The sequence below is a fragment of the Oncorhynchus kisutch genome, linkage group LG21 (assembly GCF_002021735.2).
Source record: "Oncorhynchus kisutch isolate 150728-3 linkage group LG21, Okis_V2, whole genome shotgun sequence".
Classification (NCBI taxonomy): domain Eukaryota; kingdom Metazoa; phylum Chordata; class Actinopteri; order Salmoniformes; family Salmonidae; genus Oncorhynchus; species Oncorhynchus kisutch.
In genome coordinates, this window is record NC_034194.2 from 13,331,896 (window position 1) to 13,350,672 (window position 18,777).

The 18,777-nt window shown below is 43.3% G+C and overlaps 2 protein-coding genes across 2 annotated transcripts in view; both read right to left on the reverse strand.

Moving 5' to 3' along the window:
• Positions 1-14,048, reverse strand: part of LOC109866545 (gamma-aminobutyric acid receptor subunit rho-2) — a 46,113-nt gene extending 32,065 nt beyond the window's left edge. Inside the window, exons 1-2 of the mRNA XM_031800116.1 lie at positions 13,797-14,048; positions 5,377-5,486 (exon numbers count right to left, since the gene is read on the reverse strand). Coding sequence (XP_031655976.1) covers positions 5,377-5,486; positions 13,797-13,915 — 229 coding nt within the window. The 5' untranslated portion in view covers positions 13,916-14,048. The remainder of the gene's footprint in view (positions 1-5,376; positions 5,487-13,796) is intronic.
• LOC109866468 (ubiquitin-conjugating enzyme E2, J1) overlaps positions 10,759-18,777 on the reverse strand; it is a 33,916-nt gene continuing 25,897 nt past the window's right edge. The window contains exon 8 of the mRNA XM_020455155.2: positions 10,759-18,199. Within this exon, the coding sequence (XP_020310744.1) occupies positions 17,933-18,199 (267 nt within the window). The 3' untranslated portion in view covers positions 10,759-17,932. The remainder of the gene's footprint in view (positions 18,200-18,777) is intronic.

Sequence of the window (18,777 nt, forward strand, 5' to 3'; positions counted from 1 at the left end):
CTCATTTAAGAAATGTTATACAAACCTTTATGCCTCAGAACTGCCAAAGGATGCACCCAAATTAATGGAGAACTTATTTTGTAAGATTGAGCTCCCTACTATCTCCGAAGAGCAGAGGTCCCTCCTTAATGCCCCTATTACCAAGGAAGAGATAATGTTCTCAATTAAGAATCTGCAAAATGGTAAGGCCCCAGGACCAGACGGGTTTTGTAGTGAGTTCTATAAAGAGTTCCATGGCCTGATCCTTGAGCCATTGCGTGATATGTTTAACCACTCATTTTCAAATGACCAACTCCCTCAAACGCTGAGAGAAGCCAACATTTCACTTATTCTCAAAAAGGGAAAATGTCCAGAGTCTTGTTCCTCGTACAGACCAATTTCCCTTCTGAATGTGGATAGAAAATTGCTTTCTAAAATTCTAGCCACAAGATTAGAGGACTCATTGCCACTAATTGTGAAAGGAGACCAAACTAGCTTCATTAGGGGCCGTAAGTCATGCAACAATGTCAGGCGGATTCTTAATGTAATTCAAGCCTACCAACAAAGTGCTGTGGATGGTCTTGTGCTCTCCCTAGATGCTGAGAAAGCATTTGATCGTGTGGAGTGGTCTTACCTATTATTTGCACTAAATAAATTTGGTCTGGGGGACAACTTTATAAAATGGGTGAAAGTTTTATATGATGATCCTCAGGCTGCTGTCCTTACTAATGGGCTAAGGTCCAATAGCTTCTCTATACACAGAGGTACCAGACAGGGCTGTCCTTTATCCCCCCTCCTCTTTGCACTCGTTGTGGAACCACTGGCCGAGGCCATCAGGGTAACGCCTGCTATACAGGGGCTGCTCATTGGTGATGTTCAGCATAAAATAAGCTTGTATGCTGATGATGTCCTGATATTCATCTCTAGTCCCGAGACTTCAATTACATCTCTTATTAATATTATTGAATTATTCAGCGAATTCTCAGGCTACAAGATTAACCTTACTAAGTCAGAGGCTATGCCACTTGGTAGCCTACACTCTGTACCTAATACTTCTCCCCCCTTCCCTTTTAAATGGTCTCCCTCAGGTTTCATGTATCTGCGTATATTTGTAACTCCTAAATTCCAGCTAATGTACAAAGCCAATTTTGTTCCCTTGTTTGATACAATAAGACAGGATCTGGAGCGCTGGAACTCTCTCCCGATTTCTTGGTTGGGTAGAATATCCCTCTTGAAAATGAACATTTTACCTAGACTACTTTACCCAATCCAAATGATCCCAGTATTACTCTCCAATAAGGTAATAAAGGATGTAAATGGATGGCTAAGTTCCTTTATATGGAGTAAACGCAAGCCAAGACTTAAGATGGCAATATTGCAGCTGCCAAGTTCTATGGGCGGTTTGGACCTGCCCAATATCAGGTTCTATCAATGGTGTGCCCACCGTTGTTATATTTCTGACTGGATCACAAATGATGACTCCTCTATTTGGTTAGACATTGAGACTTCTCTTTCAAAATACCCCTTACAGGATCTTTTATTTTTCAGAAGTTTCAAGTCTGTAGAAGATCACTGCAATAATCCCGTTACACTTAACACACTCAAAGTATGGAGGTCAGTTCAACGCTTCCTGGGAAGGTCCAAACTAACCTCTGCTCTTACCCCAATTCTTAACAACCCAGATTTCAGTCCAGGATTGCTGGATGCTGGCTTTAACTTATGGCTTAATAAGGGCGTACGCAGGCTGAATGACTTATTTGCTGATAAGATTTTGTTGTCATTTGAGCAGATGGTCGAGAAATATCGACTCCCAAAGCAGGACTTTTTCCGCTTCCTACAAGTAAGACATTATATTCTGAAGAGCACCACCTTAATTGGTAACCCTGATGTGTCCGTCATTGAAAGAATGCTTTTTTTCCCACAAAGGAAAATGTCTGTAAGTCTGTTTTATGATACTTTAAGGTCCTTTTCTGCTGTCAACACACAGAGGGTGAAACAAGTGTGGGAGAAAGAATTGTCTGTTACTATTGACGAAGAGATGTGGGAGGACATTTGGAGATATGCAAAAACAATATCTATATGTAACCGTACTAGAGCAATGCAATAAAGAATAATACACAGATTGCATATATCCCCAAATCGCAGACATGCTTTTAGCCCCACTTCCTCTTCCCCTCAGTGTTTTAAATGCAAAACTGATACAGGCACCCTAACACATTGTTTATGGTCATGTACCAAAATACAAAGATACTGGTCTGGTGTTCTGCAAGAAATTGAAAAGATCCTAGGGGTTGACCTACAATTGGACCCAGTTTCTTTACTGTTAGGTCTCCCTAGTAGGCATGTTACTTCTGTGGGTAAAAGGAGGCTTTACAACATCCTTACCTTCGCAGCGAGGAAAAACATCCTTTTACAGTGGATTAGTGATAAGGTTCCTTCTATTAAAGATTGGCATAAGATACTATTTGAATGGGTGCCTCTGGAATATCTGACATGTACATTGCATTCTAGAACAGACCAGTTCTACAAAGTATGGGAACCTTATCTAAATTACCTAGAACCTGAGGTATCAGCTATTATGCTGCAAGGATTCTCTTAGAACGGCGGGGATCTATGTATTTCAGAACTACACTGTACGTTCCATGTGTGGAACCCAACCTCTTGGTTTAAACTGAGCTTTTTTGTTTAATTTCTGTTTGTAAGTTTGTTTAAAATGTATGTATTGAGAGACGCAATGATGGTGATGGGGTGAGAGAAGCACCGAGCGGGAAGAGGAAAATGGTGTACGTATGTATGTATGTGTGTGCGCGTATGTATGCGTATGTGTGTGTATATGCATGGGTATATGTGTGTGTATGTATGTATGTATGTGTATATATATGCGTGTAGATATGTGTAAGTGGGTGCTGTTTTTCTTGTTTTTGTTCTGTGTGCTTTGTCTCTGTTGTTGTATCTCCTAATATGGGTGAAAATTGTGAAACTCCAATAAAAAAATACTGTTACAAAAAAACATATTCTGATGATGCAAATGTGAAATGTTCAATCAGAGCCATACAATGTATCATTAACTGATCAGATCACAGCTCTGTGTGATCGAGATTGCCATCTGGAATTGTCTGAAATACTCAGTCTCTTCATAGAGTGGGTCCTTAGTATGGTCTGGTCAACAGTTGTCAGTGGAGCACAACAAGTAGAACAATCTATGTTCTGTGCGGATTCATTGAGTCATCAAGAATGTCTCTGTTAGAAGTCAACATGACAGAGGAAGCTATTCCTCAGCCAGCATAAAGACTTCAAAGACACAGAACCCCCCCCATGGCAAATCAGTTGATCAGCAGCATTTCATCAGTCTATTTTCTCATACACAGGACAACCGCTAGCTATCTGAATCTCTGCACAGCAAAATGATGTAACCTTCCCGTAAAATACCAGCAGATCAGGAAAGATCACCAAATCTGTCATAAGACCTTAAATAGACATGACATGAATGCTGAATGGGGGGGGGGGGGGGGGGGGGGTAGCCCTTTCATCTATTTCACATAATGACACTGGAGTGCTCCCTTTTAGCAATTGTAAATCAAGCCTATGCATTAGACACCTCTGCTCACTCCTGAAAGAAATCCCAAAGATGGAATGGCTTTGGCGGATGTTTGCAAATTTGATTAAATGGTGGTCCCATGTGGCTCAGTTGGTAGAGCATGGTGCTTGCAACGCTAGGGTTGTGAGTTTGATTCCCACAGGGAACCGGTATGTAAATGTATACACTCACTACTTGCTGTAAGATCGTAAAGCTAAAACGTCAAATTAAAGCCATGGACAGGTCTTTACATGCCTCGGATGGTGTTTTCTACCCTCGGATGGTGTTTTCTACCCTCGGATGGTGTTTTCTACCCTCGGATGGTGTTTTCTACCCAATGGGAGATGATTCAAATACTTTGTTTTTATACTTACGTTTATCGGTAAACCCGGGACATTTGAACTTGCTGTACTGTGTGACAAATATGACATTCACTGCAACAGCAAATCTCCATGTCTCCGTATCCGAACGTTGTTTAGACGGTGGATTTTCAAACAGAAACCAGTCAGAAACCAAACCTCCAAGGATCCACAGAATGGAGTATTCATGGTAGTTTTGTGCAGACAACTGGCATGGAAATAAAAGTGAATCTCCTTTTCTCTGCTATTTATAAAAGTTGAAATGGTAATGGAGCAGCAGGGGTTCCCTACAGTCATAACCTGAAACACATGGGAACAGCTCTAACCTTTATACTGGGGATATTTACAGCCTTATCCCCATAAAGGCCTTCCCAACGGCAGAGCACTGTATGCATAATGCAAAACCTCACATACTTGTTGTCTCTGGAAGAAAAAAACGACATTCGCACAGCCCTAATTCTAAACAAACAATTAACTTTTATCTCTCTGTGAAAATTATGCCACACAAAGCTGCTCATTGTGTGCAATGGGACAATGCAGTTGCTCCTTCCCAGTGGGATTTCTCTGATTGTGTTTTGGAAAGAGACCTCATGCTGGCACGCCACAATGTCACACAGATAACATTCCTCCAGTGAGCGGGGAGCGGCTGTGTAAGAGGCTTTCACTTGTGCGCCTGCTTCCGTTTGAAGCTAGGGAAGAAAACCTAGCCACCGCTATACATCTCCCACCCAAATTAATACAGACAGTTTTCACAGGCTTACACAAGTCAACTTTTCATAATGTTTGTATAAGACAGACAATTTGAATCTCCCAAAGCTCTCTATTCCGGGACACGAGGCTGTGTCTGCGTGTCCATTTACAGATACACTGAAGGGTTTTATGTAGGATCCTCTATTTGAAATTCTTAGTGTCTGAGCTGCCACTCAAGTTCAGTAACACTACATACAGTACATTCTTCACCAGGGAAATATGCAGCATCCCATTTCATGCATTTCAAAAGCTCCTCCTATACCTGCCTTACACTTTGGCAAACATGTCAAACCAGGTGTGGATACCGAATGGATTGCTACAGAGGAATTCATTCTCAAAGTGTCATATCTCACTAGCTCCTGTGTGTATTGATATGAGACTACTTTTTCACACGTTCTCTGCTGGATGTGCTTCAATGCCGTTCAAGATCTCAACCAGAGTATCACCACTCCAGTCCCCAAGGGCCACAATCTTGCTGTTTTTTTTCTCCGTTCCACACTGGCACTTAATTAAAGTTCAGAGACATTCATTGGTTTCCCAGAGGTCACAAGAAGTACAAACATGGAAACAGACATACACTGCGGCCCTCAAGGAACAGTTTTGCACCCCTGATCTGAACAGTGATATCAGGGCCCCTTTCCCGGGTTTAGAGGGCTCTGGATTCTACTTTCGTTAAATCAGTCAACAAGATGTTTAGAACCATGTCCTTACCTGCAAAGGCTGGTCTCATGGTGAAATCATGGTCATCCACTCGCAGCAGGTTGTCTGTCTTCAATTTGCGAGATTTGGTGTTATCAACCATCCTTTTTCCAGTCAGGGGACTGCAAAAGAAAACAGCAATCAAAAGGCTACTTCTGAAAATATTGGTGGATAACAGCTATCTGTCTCCATCCAGTCCTTACTCCTTACAGAGAACCACCCAACCACCTTTAAAATGACCTTCAAACCACAACAGTTAGATTATCAAAGGAACAGGGCCCGAATTTGGAACAGGGCAATTCAGTTAGGAATTTGTTCTTAACTGAATTGCCTAGTTAAATAAATATATAAATAGCCTAAAAGGTTAGCAATATTATAAACAAGCAAAGCATGGATAGGACTAGGGGGGGTTCTGAGATTTTGAGGTACTGGAATGCATGAGAAAAAAGTGGCATAGAGCAGTAGAGTAGAGGCACTTACAGAAGTTGCACACATGGGTAACATTTTTAGTAGCATAGTGTCTGGGAACATTTTGCCTTGTATAAACGCATTTCATGCAATTCTACGTCATTTTACATAATACTGAAGAAATGATCGAAATGGCAGGCTACTTTGACACTGACAAACTGGGAATCTGAGATCAATAAAAACAACCTTGTCTTGAATCCATAAATAGCCTAGGTGTGTTGAGACACATATTTTAGGCTGCAATATGAGGACTATCCTGACTCTTCCTTTTTACTGGGCACCAATCCACAGCTAGGCTATTTTTTTTTTATTAAATAAACTGTTGATCCTCTGAGGCTAAATAATAGGCCTTCTTGTGGTGTAGTAGACTATTCTGAATTATGTATTTAAATTGATCAGGGGTGCTGCAGTTCCTTCAAAACCCTTCTGGTGAGTAAATAAATGATTGAGTGCAACGCTGGCTGATGTCTATCAGAGTAGAGAGGGTGAAAGATCATGTAAAGTTTCTCATTCCAGTTCAAATCAAATCAAAAGTCACATGCGCTGAATATAACAGGCGTAGTAGACCTTACGGTGAAACGCTTACTTACAAGCCCCTAACCAAAAGTGCAGTTTCAAAAAATATGGATAAGAATAAGAGAAAAGTAACATCGTAATTAAAGAGCAGCAGTAAGAAATAACAATATATATACAAGGGGGTGCCGGTACGGAGTCAATGTGCGGGGGCACCAGATAGTTGAGGTAATATGTACATGTAGGTAGAATTAATTAAAGTGACTATGCATAGATGACAACAGAGAGTGGCAGTGGTGTGGAGAGGGGAGGGGGAGGAGCAATGCAAATAGTCTGGGTAGCCATTTGACTAGATGTTCAGGAGTCTTATGGCTTGGGGGTAGAAGCTGTTTAGAAGCCTCTTGGACCTAGACTTGGCGCTCCGGTACCGCTTGCCGTGTGGTAGCAGAGAGAACAGTCTATGACTAGGGTGACTGCAGTCTTTGACAATTTTCAGGGTCTTCCTCTGACACCGCCTGGTATAGAGGTCTTGGATGGCAGGAAGCTTGGCCCCAGTGATGTTCTGGGCCGTTCGCACGACCCTCTGTAGAGACTTGCGGTCGGAGGCCGAGCAGTTGCCATACCAGGCAGTGATGCAACCAGTACTCTCGATGGTGCAGCTGTAGAACCTTTTGAGGATCTGAGGACCCATGCCAAATCTTTTCAGGCTCCTGAGGGGAATAGGTTTTGTCGTGCCCACTTCACGACTGTCATGGTGTGCTTGGATCATGTTAGTTTGTTGGTGATGTGGACACCAAGGAACTTGAAGCTCTCAACCTGCTCCACTGCGGCCCCGTCAATGAGAATGGGGGCGTGCTCGGTCCTCTTTTGCCTGTAGTCCACAATCATCTCCTTTGTCTTGATCACATTGAGGGAGAGGTTGTTGTCCTGGCACCAAATGGCCAGGTCTGACCTCCTCCCTATAGGCTGTCTCGTTGTTGTCAGTGATCAGGCCTACTACTGTTGTGTCATCGGCAATTTTAATGATGGTGTTGGAGTCGTGCCTGGCCGTGCAGTCATGAGTGAACAGGGAGTACAGGAAGATGCTGAGCACCCACCCCTGAGGGGCCCCTGTGTTGAGGATCAGCGTGGCGGATGTGTTGTTACCTACCCTTACCACCTGGGGGGCGGCCCATCAGGAAGTCCAGGATCCAGTTGTAAAGGGAGGTGTTTAGTACCGGGGTCCTTAGCTTATGATGAGCATTGAGGGCACTATGGTGTTGAACGCTGATCTGTAGTCAATGAATAGCATTCTCACATAGGTGCTTCATTTGTCCAGGTGGGAAAGGGCAGTGTTGAGTGCAATAGAGACCGCATCATCTGTGGATCTGTTGGGGCGGTATGCAAATTGGAGTTTGTCTATGGTTTCTGGGATGATGGTGTTGATGTGAGCCATGACCAGCCTTTCAAAGCACTTCATGGCTACAGACGTGAGTGTCGGTAGTCATTTAGGCAGGTTACCTTAGTGTTCATGGGCACAGACACTATGGTGGTCTGCTTAAAACATGTTGGTATTACAGACTTGGCCAGGGAGAGGTTGAAAATGTCAGTGAAGACATTTGCAAGTTGGTCAGCGCATGCTCGCAGTACACGTCATGGTCATCCGTCTGGCCCTGTGGCCTTGTGAATATTGACCTGTCTAAAGATCTTACACACATCGGCTGCGGAGAGCGTGATCACACAGTCTTCCAGTACAGCTGGTGCTCTCATGCATGTTTCTGTGTTATTTGCCTCGGAGCGAGCATAGAAGCAGTTTAGCTCGTCCGGTCGGCTCATGTCACTGTGCAGCTCCCGGCTGTGCTTCCCTTTGTAGTCTGTAATGGTTTGCAGGCCCTGCCATATCCAACGAGCGTCAGAGCCGGTCTAGTACGACGCAATCTTAGTCCTGTATTAACGCTTTGCCTGTTTGATGGTTCGTCGGAGGGCATAGCATGATTTTTTATAAGCTTCCGGGTTAGAGTCCCGCCCCTTGAAAGCGGCAGCTCTAGCCTTTAGCTCAGTGTGGGTGCTGCCTGTAATCCATGGCTTCTGGTTGGGGTATGTACGTACGGTCACGGTGGGGACGACGTCATCGATGCACTTATTGATGAAGCCAATGACAGATGTGGTGTACTCCTTAATGCCATTGGAGGAATCCCGGAACATATTCCAGTCTGTGCTAGCAGAAGAGTCCTGTAACTTAGCATCTGCTTCATCTGACCACTTTTTTATTGATCTAGTGCTTCCTGCTTTAATTTTTGCTTGTATGCAGGAATCAGGAGGATGGAATTATGGTCAGATTTGCCAAATGGAGGGCGAGGGAGAGCTTTGTCTCTGTGTGTGGAGTATACGACGGATCATTGCTTTATTTTTAAAGTCAATTAAGAAACAAATGATTATTTACAGTGACAGCCTAGGAACAGTGGACCTCCTTATTCAGGGGAAGAACGACAGATTTTTACCTTGTCAGCTCGAGGATTCAATCTAGCAACCTTTCGATTACTGGCTCAAAGATCTAACCACTAAGCTAGCTACCTGCCGCCCCACAGTTATAGGTTCCATCTCTAACAGGAAACCGAGCCCAGAATGAATAAGAGTAAGAACACAGACTTTACAACACACGTGTGACTTTTTTAAATATGATCAATTGGCAGGAATTCTGAAACCAAGATATGGATGTTGCGCAATGGATGAAACAGCAATGGAAGTTATGGTTAACATTCCTGGGCCAGGTTTCCTGATAGTGATTGAATTTAGGTTTACTAGTGTTTAAACGATGCATCTTTCCAGACTGGTCTCATAGACTAGATGTAACATAGTAAACGTCAATCCGGGACACCCAAATTAGCATGATGTTATGTTTGGTATGGTTACATAAGATATAAGGTTACCTAAGGTAAAAACAAAAAGACGGTGGTTGCTTAGGCTGACTCTGGATGTCTGGACAGACAGACGGGCAGGCATATAATACAAATGTCTAGGAATCCAAAGGTTGTGTGTTCAAATCTCATCCTGGGCAACTACTTACTGCTACTTAGTGTGTTAGCAAATGTTAGCCACAACATGTTAGAATTTGTAACATTTCATATGTTTAGAAATGTTGTAACATATCGTAGATTTCACTAAATTGTCAAATATCATACGAATTGTAATTTGTAACATACTACACAAAATTGATGATCCACACATTAATAGGAGGCCAGAAAAGCATCAAATGACACAGAGCTGTTCTACAAGTAGTCTGAGGCAGGCATTAGATTACGAGCGTTTTCAAGTACAATGTTAATAACGATGGTTTTAGGAAACAGATCTGAGATTTAGCGATGCTCCTTCGAAGGTTCTGACGATGAACTTAGCCTTAAGATGCTTTTGGGAAACCGGGCCCTGATCTTAAAAAAACATTATTTCTGTCATGTTCACGGTGTGGTTTCAGGTGTTTTTTTTAATCAGCATTGAGACTTGAGCTTTGCTGTTTATGGGCCATTTGTCTGCATGAGCATAACTGCAATGTGTGTGGGTGTATGTGCCCTCAGAGAATCAAGAGAAACATGCTTTGCTGTCAAAGTGAGTTTATCTAACCCACATGATACGTTTGTCGTTTGAGGATAATATGGGTGGAAGTTCGTTTCCATACTCTGTAAACATTATATGTTCTGTGGGTATAAAGTTAAGGGAAGACTGTTCCGAACAGACCCCCATCTATTTAGGCATTTTTGCACCAGTTTCAAGGGCAGGGGTGGACTGGCCATTTGGCATTTCAAGCCAATGTCAAATGGGCTGGTCCATTTTTAGCCCAAGAGGGCATGTCTAACTTGGGTTAGTAGCTCAAAATTTGGTTTAGGCTAATAATGAGAGCCTCATGGAAAGAATTGGGCCTGTGTTGGGGCCGGTGTGGGAGCGTCAAGGAAAGGAATGGGCCGGTGTGTTAGAAATGCCAGGGCCAATTTCTGTTCAAGGCTCTCCCAAAATAGAGGGGGTTGCAATTATTGAGTAAATGGGGGCAAATTAGGCCATCAGACAACCAATTAGACCGTGCCAGCCTTCGCAGTGTATCCAGGTATGCACACTTGGTGTTTGTGATTTTGCACAATTAACCTTTGTGTTGGCTTAAGGGTAAAACATGACCAGCCACTATGTTTAACAGCAGAGAAAACCCCTAAATGATATTTTTTCAACTTGAAATTTGATGACTTTCCTAGAGTGACCGCAACATTAGAAAAAGTTAAACATCGTCTTTGTTCATATTTCCATGAAAGCTGTACACCACCAGGGTACAAATATTGTCTTAGAGTCATTTGTGACCTGGCAGGTATAAAATCATCTACACACCACAAAAACCACAAAGACACACACACACACACACACACTGAGAAATTGAGACTGTGTGCTACTTGATCGAACTCAGAGAAAACAAAAACTTTAATGTGCATGTGCAGCATCTCCACTCCATGACCCCACACATGACTCAAGTTCACAGACAAATAAAAACCATTTCAGTCAAAATAAACATTTCAGACAAAATAAACATTTCTTGAAAGCAATGTTTACTAATGGGGAATGCAGTCAGAGGCTCTAAAGGTGCTGCAGATGACAGTCTCCCCAGTTCTCTCTTTGCTAAAGCCATGAGTGCACATACAGGTAGTAGATCAGATTTGGAGGGTTTCCGTAAATATGGAGACAACTGGAAAGGGATGGATGAGATTGACCTGCGTGCCTACATTGGGTGTGTATAGGTCCCGAGGCGAGGCTACATGTAGTCTCTGCGATTCAGAGTGTGGAAGGGCGATTTTTTCCGTGCCACGATGCAACTGAAAGTCTTTCACACTTTCTCAAGAATGGTATGATTTGATAACCGTGAGTCAAGACCTGCAAGTCTGGGAGAAGTGGGTGGAGCCATACCTCTACAACTCTGGGCCTGAAGTAACAGTGGATGAGCAACTGGTTCCATTCAGAGGTACATTTTTATTTTCATATCTGTAATGTAAGTGATTTTCAGTGTTAATTTTATTATGTATTGCTGTAATATCCTTGATTTATGTGTTTGTTTTCTGTGACACTGATACTAATTACTGATAGTAATCTCTTTTACCCAGCAAGCCAGCAAAGTATGGCATCAAGATATGGGTGGCCTTTGACGCACAATCCAGCTATGTTTGGAAGATGCAAGTCTTCACAGGGAAGCCGACCACCGGAGGCCTGGAGAGGAACCAGTGGATGTGGGTTGTGCTTGATGTCACAGATGGACTGAGGGGGCACAATGTCACGTGTGACAATTTCTTCACCTCTTATGAACTCAGCCAGCAGCTCCTGAAGAGGAAAATCACCATGGTTGGCACAGTTAAAAGCTCCCACCTGCACCTGCACCTCCCACAGTTAACAGCTCCCACCTGCACCCCTCGCAACAAGGGGGAGAGAGGCCTTCTCATCAAAGTTTGCCTTCACCCCCACCACCACTCTAGTTTCTTACCACAAGAATGTGGTCCTCCTGAGCACACTGCGGAAAACAGCTGAGATCCGTGATCGTGAGGACAGGAAGCCAGCCATCATCCTGGACTACAACCACAACAAAGGAGGTGTGGACAACCTAGGCAAGGTTATTGGAACTTACAGCTGCAGGAGGATGACTGCCCGCTGGCCCCATCTTCCATAACATCATTGATGTGTCCTCATACAATGCCTTTGTGATATGGAACAAGTTCAGCACTACCTGGATGCCTGATAAGCGGAACAAGAGGAGGGAGTTCCTGGCGAAGCTGGGAAAGGCACTTGTAACCCCACACATTCAAAGAAGGGAGCGCGTCCCCCGTGCAGCAGCCTCTACAGCGCTTGTGAACGCTGTTCACGGGGCTGAATCTTGTCCTGATCCACCTGAGGCTGCCGCTGGGCCAGGCAAGAGGAGGAGATGCCAATTCTGCCCCCAAAGGACTGTGAAACTAATACTATGTGCTGCACATGGGAGAAATACATCTGCAAAGTCCATGCACACACACTTGCATACTGTCCTACATGTGCTAATTACAGTTGATTGATTTATGTTCTTCAAGTTTTTGTTTTGTATCAATTATCTTATTTTATTCTTATTTGTTGTTGTTGTTTATACACCTTGTGGGTGGGGGCAATGGTTAAAATGGGAGAAGACTAGTATTTTGTAGTTGAATTCCTCATTGTACAGTATATGCGAATTGTTATTGTTTCCCTTCAATAAAATGCATTCAAAACTACTTTCTGCACATATCTGCTACTTTCTTAGGCTATACAAGTGCTACCTCTTGCTAAAAAAAAGTAATGTTTACACCTATGCAGTACCTTTAGCAATAATAATAATTAACCTCTACTTTAGCAAAAAAAAAACTATTATGAAGGGTGTGTTGTAATAAAACCCAGTGATGTCCACTGATTTAAATGCAATCGTTCTGCATTGTGAAGAGGTTGTTTCTTCATGCAAAATAGATTTGGGGTTTAAAATTCAACTAAGATGCTTTATTTTAGGGGTTTAGTGAAGGTGGGTCATTTTTTTTTACCCTTAGGACAAGGGGAGTATACAGAATGTTAAAACAACACAAGAGTTAATAATGAACCACACATTGTCCCCTGCCACTTCATGCTATAGGGGTTGATTTGTAATTGTAATCCTATAACTGTCAACTGGACAAAAATGTCTCATGTTATAACTAAATATACAAGAATAACATAATTGGTTAGCTACTTGTAATACAGCGGGGGATCCTGAGAACCCGATTAATCCACTGTCCCCATGGAACTGTTAAATCTGTTCAATCTTGCAGATTACATGAACCATGTTCTGCCCTTACTGAAGCCTACTTCAAGTGCATTTGAGAGCTTTGTGTCATTGAACAGTCTCGCAGTGGGATCGCCTCGCATTTCACAGATACGATTATTAACAATGACGGAACACATCACTGGTCATCTGAAGGGGAGAACGGCACAAGTCAGTGAAGCACGATGCAGAATAATGATGCAAAATTCAGATGAATGGCATGGATGATCACACTTGCAGATAGTGATGATTCATGACATCTCTGCTCATGCAGAGTCCATCCATTGATTGCATCCTTCCATCATATGCGCACTGCGCTCTGGGTCATCTTTACGCACGGACACCGTGCGTGTTCGAGTCCAACCCACGGAGGCTAATATTTGCATACAGTCTCCGTGTCAACGACTAACGGGTTTAACATTACTGAAACGAGCCATAAATCATTTTCAATGTAAAAAATGAGGTCGAATAAATAGCCCAGTATTAGGCTACATCAAACGGAACGTAGGGTTCCACAAGTGTGGAATTTAACCCAAGAAACAAAGAAAGGGGATGGCATGAAGACCTCCAGTTGTTTTAAAGTGCAAACGAAAGAGTGAAAGATGGAAACACATTTGGATGGACTCTCAAAAAGGGTAAGGATCCAGGTACTTACGCGCCATGCTTGTAAGATTCCACCGCCCCGGACCACCGCCTTTTCCTACTTTTGTGCTTTCGGCATTCCCCGATAAGTATCAAGCAAAAAAGTAAGAACAAAAACGTAATATAAGGCATTATGTGTGAAAACTCAAAAGTCTTCGAATGAGTGAAGCGATCCCTTTAATCCACGTCCGCAATGGTTTGAGCATTGTAGCATATTTTGTTCCCAAGCATTGTAGTGAGGCAGTTTGCCGGTTGAATAAGTAACAACGACTGTTCACGAGGCCAAGCGGCTGGTCCCGCTTATTGCTCCCTGATTGGTTCACGGTCTACAGTGGTTGGTTTCCAAGCGCTCCAAACCAAGGCACCGAGCGCGCAGCTTCAGCAACAGCTCTTGTTTAGCTACAGTATAATGACATGACCACATTCCAGGGTGTCCGTGTGAAGTTGATTGGCAACCATTTCACGGTGGGAAGACGTTTACATGACACAGGGAATCCTCAATCAACTGATGTAAGGATTCTCACAGGTGTCTGGCGCTTGTCGAAAAACCACAACGTAGATATATGGCGCCTGTTCTAATTAAACCTCTCAGTAACAACTCACAAAGCACTATGCATGTAACTATAATATAACAGGCCTGGAATCAAGTATATCAACAGCAAGTGCATATCCTAATATACAGTGCATTCAGAAAGTATTCAGACCACTTCACTTTTTCCTCATTTTATTACTGTTGCAGCCATATTCTAAAATCGATTAATTTAAATGTTTTCCTCAATCTACACACAATATCACAATGACAAAGCGAAAACAGTTTTTTAGAAATGTTTGCAAAAACCACTGAAAAATACATTAATTACTTAACTATTCAGATCCATTGAGACTCAAAACTGAGCTCAGTTGCATCCTGTTTCCATTGATCACCCTTAAGATGTTTCTACAACTTGGATTCCACCTGTGTTAAATTAAATTGATTGGACATGATTTGGAAAGGCACACACCTGTCTATATAAGGTCCCACAGTTGACAGTAAATGTCAGAGCAAAAACCAGGCCATGAGGTTGAAGGACTTGTCCGTAGAGCTCAGAGACAGGATGGTGTAGAGGCACAGATTTGGGGAAGGGTACCAAAACATTTCTGCAGCATTGAAGGTCCCCAAGAACACAAAAGTGGCCTCCATCATTCTTAAATGGAAGAAGTTTGGAACCAACAAGACTCTTCCTAAAGCTGGCCGCCTGGCCAAACTGAGTAATCGGGTGAGAAGGGCCTTGATCAAGGAGGTAACCAAGAACCCGATGGTCACTCTGACAGAGCTCCAGAGTTACTCTGTGGAGATAGGAGAAACTACCAGAAGGACAACCATCTGCAGCACCACCAATCATGCCTTTATGGTAGAGTGGCCAGACAGAAGCCACTCAGTAAAAAGCACGACAGCCCGCTTGGAATTTGCCAAAAGGGACCTAAAGGATTCTCAGACCATGAGAAACAACATTCTCTGGTTTGATGAAACCAAGTTTAAACTCTTTGGCCTGAATGCCAAGTGTCACGTCTGGAGGAAACCTGGCACCATCCCTATGGTGAAGCATGGTGGTGGCAGCATCATGCTGTGGGGATGTTTTTCAGTGGAAGGGACTGGGATACTAGTCAGGATCGAGAGAAAGATGAACAGAGCAAAGTAGAGAACCTTTGATGAAATCCTCCTCCAGAGCGGTCAGGACGTCAGACTGGGGTGAAGGTTCACCTCCCAACAGGACAACGACCCTAAGACCACAGCCAAGACAACGCAGGGGTGGCATTGGGACACGTCTCTGAATGTCCTTATGTGGCCCAGCCAGAGCCCGGTCTTGAACCCGATCGAACATCTCTGGAGAGATGGCACCATCCCTACGAGAGTTTCAAGTTCCTTGGTGTCCACATCACCAACAATCTATCATGGTCCAAACACACCAAAACAATCATGAAGAGGGCACGACCAAACCTTTCCCCTTCAGGACCGAAAAGATTTGGCATGGGTCCTCAGATCCTCAAAAAGTTCTACAGCTGCACCATCGAGAGCATCATGACCGGCTGAATCACTACCTGGTATGGCAACTGCTCGTCATCTGACCGTAAGGCGCTACAGAGGATAGTGTGTACGGCCCAGTACATCACTGGGGTGTCAGAGGAAAGCCCATAAAATTGACAGAGACTCCAGTCATAGACTGTTTTCTCTGCTACCGCACAGCAAGCAGTACCGGAGCACCATGTCTAGGACCAAAAGGCTGCTTAACAGCTTCATAGTTACTTCCCCCCCTACCTACATGTACAAATCACCTCTGACCTGTACCCCCGCACACAGACTGGTGTTCCTTTAGATTTTTTTTTTTACTTCAGTTTACTTAAATATTTTCTTAACTCTTCTTGGACTGCACTGTTGGTTAAGGGCTTGTATAAAGCATTTCACGGTAAGGTCTACACTTGTATTCGGCACATGTGACAAAGTTTGATTTGAAAATAGCTGTGCAGCGACACTCCCCATCCAACCTGACAGAGCTTGAGAATATCTGCAAAGAATGAGAAACTCCCCTAATACAGGTGTGCCAATCTTGCGTCATACCCAAGAAGACTTGAAGCTTTAAATCGCTGCCAAAGGTGCTTCAACAAAGTACTGAGTAAAGGGTCTGAATACTTATATAAATGCATCATTTAAGTAAATTTGCAAGCATTTCTAAAACTCTGTTTTTGCTTTGTCATTAAGGGGTAGTGTGTGTAGATCAATGAGGGAAAAAAACAATTGAATACATTTTAGAATAAGGCTGAAACTTAACAAAATGTCAGAAGTCAAGGTCTGAATACTTTCAAATGCACTGTACATCTTTTAGATAAAACTTACTGGATGATGAAATCTGATCCTTTATGTGTACATGTGTTTCAACTCTCCAGATTACTTAATGGTTTGCGCAGAGATGGATAACTAAGTGTTACTTTCAGCCAGCCGTCATGACAGAGAAAGAAAAAAATAAATTCCAAGGCATTTATTTTCTGATACAATGTTCAAACCTACTGTATGTATGGTTCAAATACAGTCTGAAGAGATGGATATATGTCTAAATTACATCTTGAGACATGAATCAAGCTGTCTTAGATGTTTCTAACTTAGAGGCCCTATTCTGGTCATTTTATTTGCTCTGAAGTAAAATGTGCACACAACATTTAAACCTCTGCATTAGTCCCCAATCCTATTTCTTTTGAGGACTTCAAAAGATAGGCTATAGTCGTACAGTCTCTTAAAATCTCCCTTTCCTTTAAGCTCATGAAATTGAGTGACAAGCAGTTGGCAAGAGAGCAGAAACAGACTGGCACTCAGGCTATAAGATTGACAGAGTATGTATACTAGCTAGGTTGTATCTGCTATTGCAAAGTAGGAACAGCCAGAGCATTGGCTAGGCAGTCAGATATGTAAACGACATAACAGTTCAGCAGAAATTGTTAGCATCTTATCTGTATACAAAATGTTAATCATGTAGCTTCCCTTTGCACAATTAAATAATAATTTTGAGACAAACAATTTAATAGCCTTCATTGTTTACATGTTATATGACAGTATTGTCTTGTTTAAATATTGAGAGCAAATCAGCAATTCCTATGATAAACAGATGCCTGACAAATTAAAAAGGAGAGCTAGAGCAGACCTGGGTTCAAATATGATTTGAAATAATTTCACATACTTTATCTGTGGTTGCTTGAGCTTGCCTGGCTACATGTCCCAATATAATAATTCCAAAACAAAAAACAACTGGCATCCCAGGCAGGCTAGAGCAAAAACAAAGTATTTGAAAGATTTTAAATAGTATTTGAACCCAGGTCTGATACAGTGTCTCCCCTCTGGGGAGGTTTAGATACAATACTCCCATTCTAAAAAATTTAGTACACTCTAGAGTCAGTTCAAAGTAATAGAAGACACCTCGGGAGGTGTTGTGGTGGTGAGTCAACCCCATCCTCCACAGGAATGAAAGTTACCCTCATTGTAAACCAAGCCCTCTTTGAAGCCCACGGTAAAGAGAAAGTCAGTTTGTTGCCAGCTAGGGTGTCAGGTCAGGTGATAGGAGGGGCGGTTGACTCACTCGACTCAGGGGGGTGGTGGGGCTGGGGAGGATAAGGTTAGTTTTGTCACAGCTCGTAGTCAAACTTGTACTCGTTGGTCAGGTAGACCCTGCGGAAGATGAGGGCAGCCAGGAGCAGGGCGAGCACCACGATGAGCACCACAGAGCCCGTATGGCTGGTGTCCTGAGGAGGGTGGGGGGCGGCGGTGTGGGGGAAAGTGGGCCTGCTGGGGGGCTCTATCTGGTCTCTCTGTTGCTGCTGGGCCCGGCGCTGGTGGGTGCTGGGGGCTGGTGGACTCGTCTCCTCCTCACTGGGAGGTGGAGCCGCCTCGGCCTGCAGGGAGCACAGCATACATATCATATACAGGATCAGACAGTGGACCAACACACATACACACACTGCATGAGCACACACACACACTATGGGCCATCTTTCTAGAAGCACATCGGTTTTTCCCACCACCAGAGACATGGTGTTACTACACAGCAAAACACGTTTAATTCATGAGCTTCTCAGCAAATGTGCATATTGGTTCACAGTTGGTCTTGGGAATAACACTTAAGTTGCAGCCATAAAAATACACTAAGGTCATAGCAACTAAAAAGGCTGCCGTTGATTGTCTTAAAGGGGAAACAGTCTTATTTAAAGTTGCTTTAAAAGGTGATGACTAAACAAAGAGCAATAGGGTACAGCTCAAGTTTTACACAAGAGAGAGCGAAAGCTCAATCTCACACCTCCTGGTTAGGGGATGGCTGCAGGCCAGGGAGGGCTGGCGCGCAGAGAGACAGACACTGGGGGACAGAGTAGGGAGCAGTGAACAACGCCCTATAATCATGCCTATATCACACTGTTCAGTTTGACATAGGAAGAGCAAGGCAGACCGTGATGATGCAGTCAAGGTGTGGGATAAC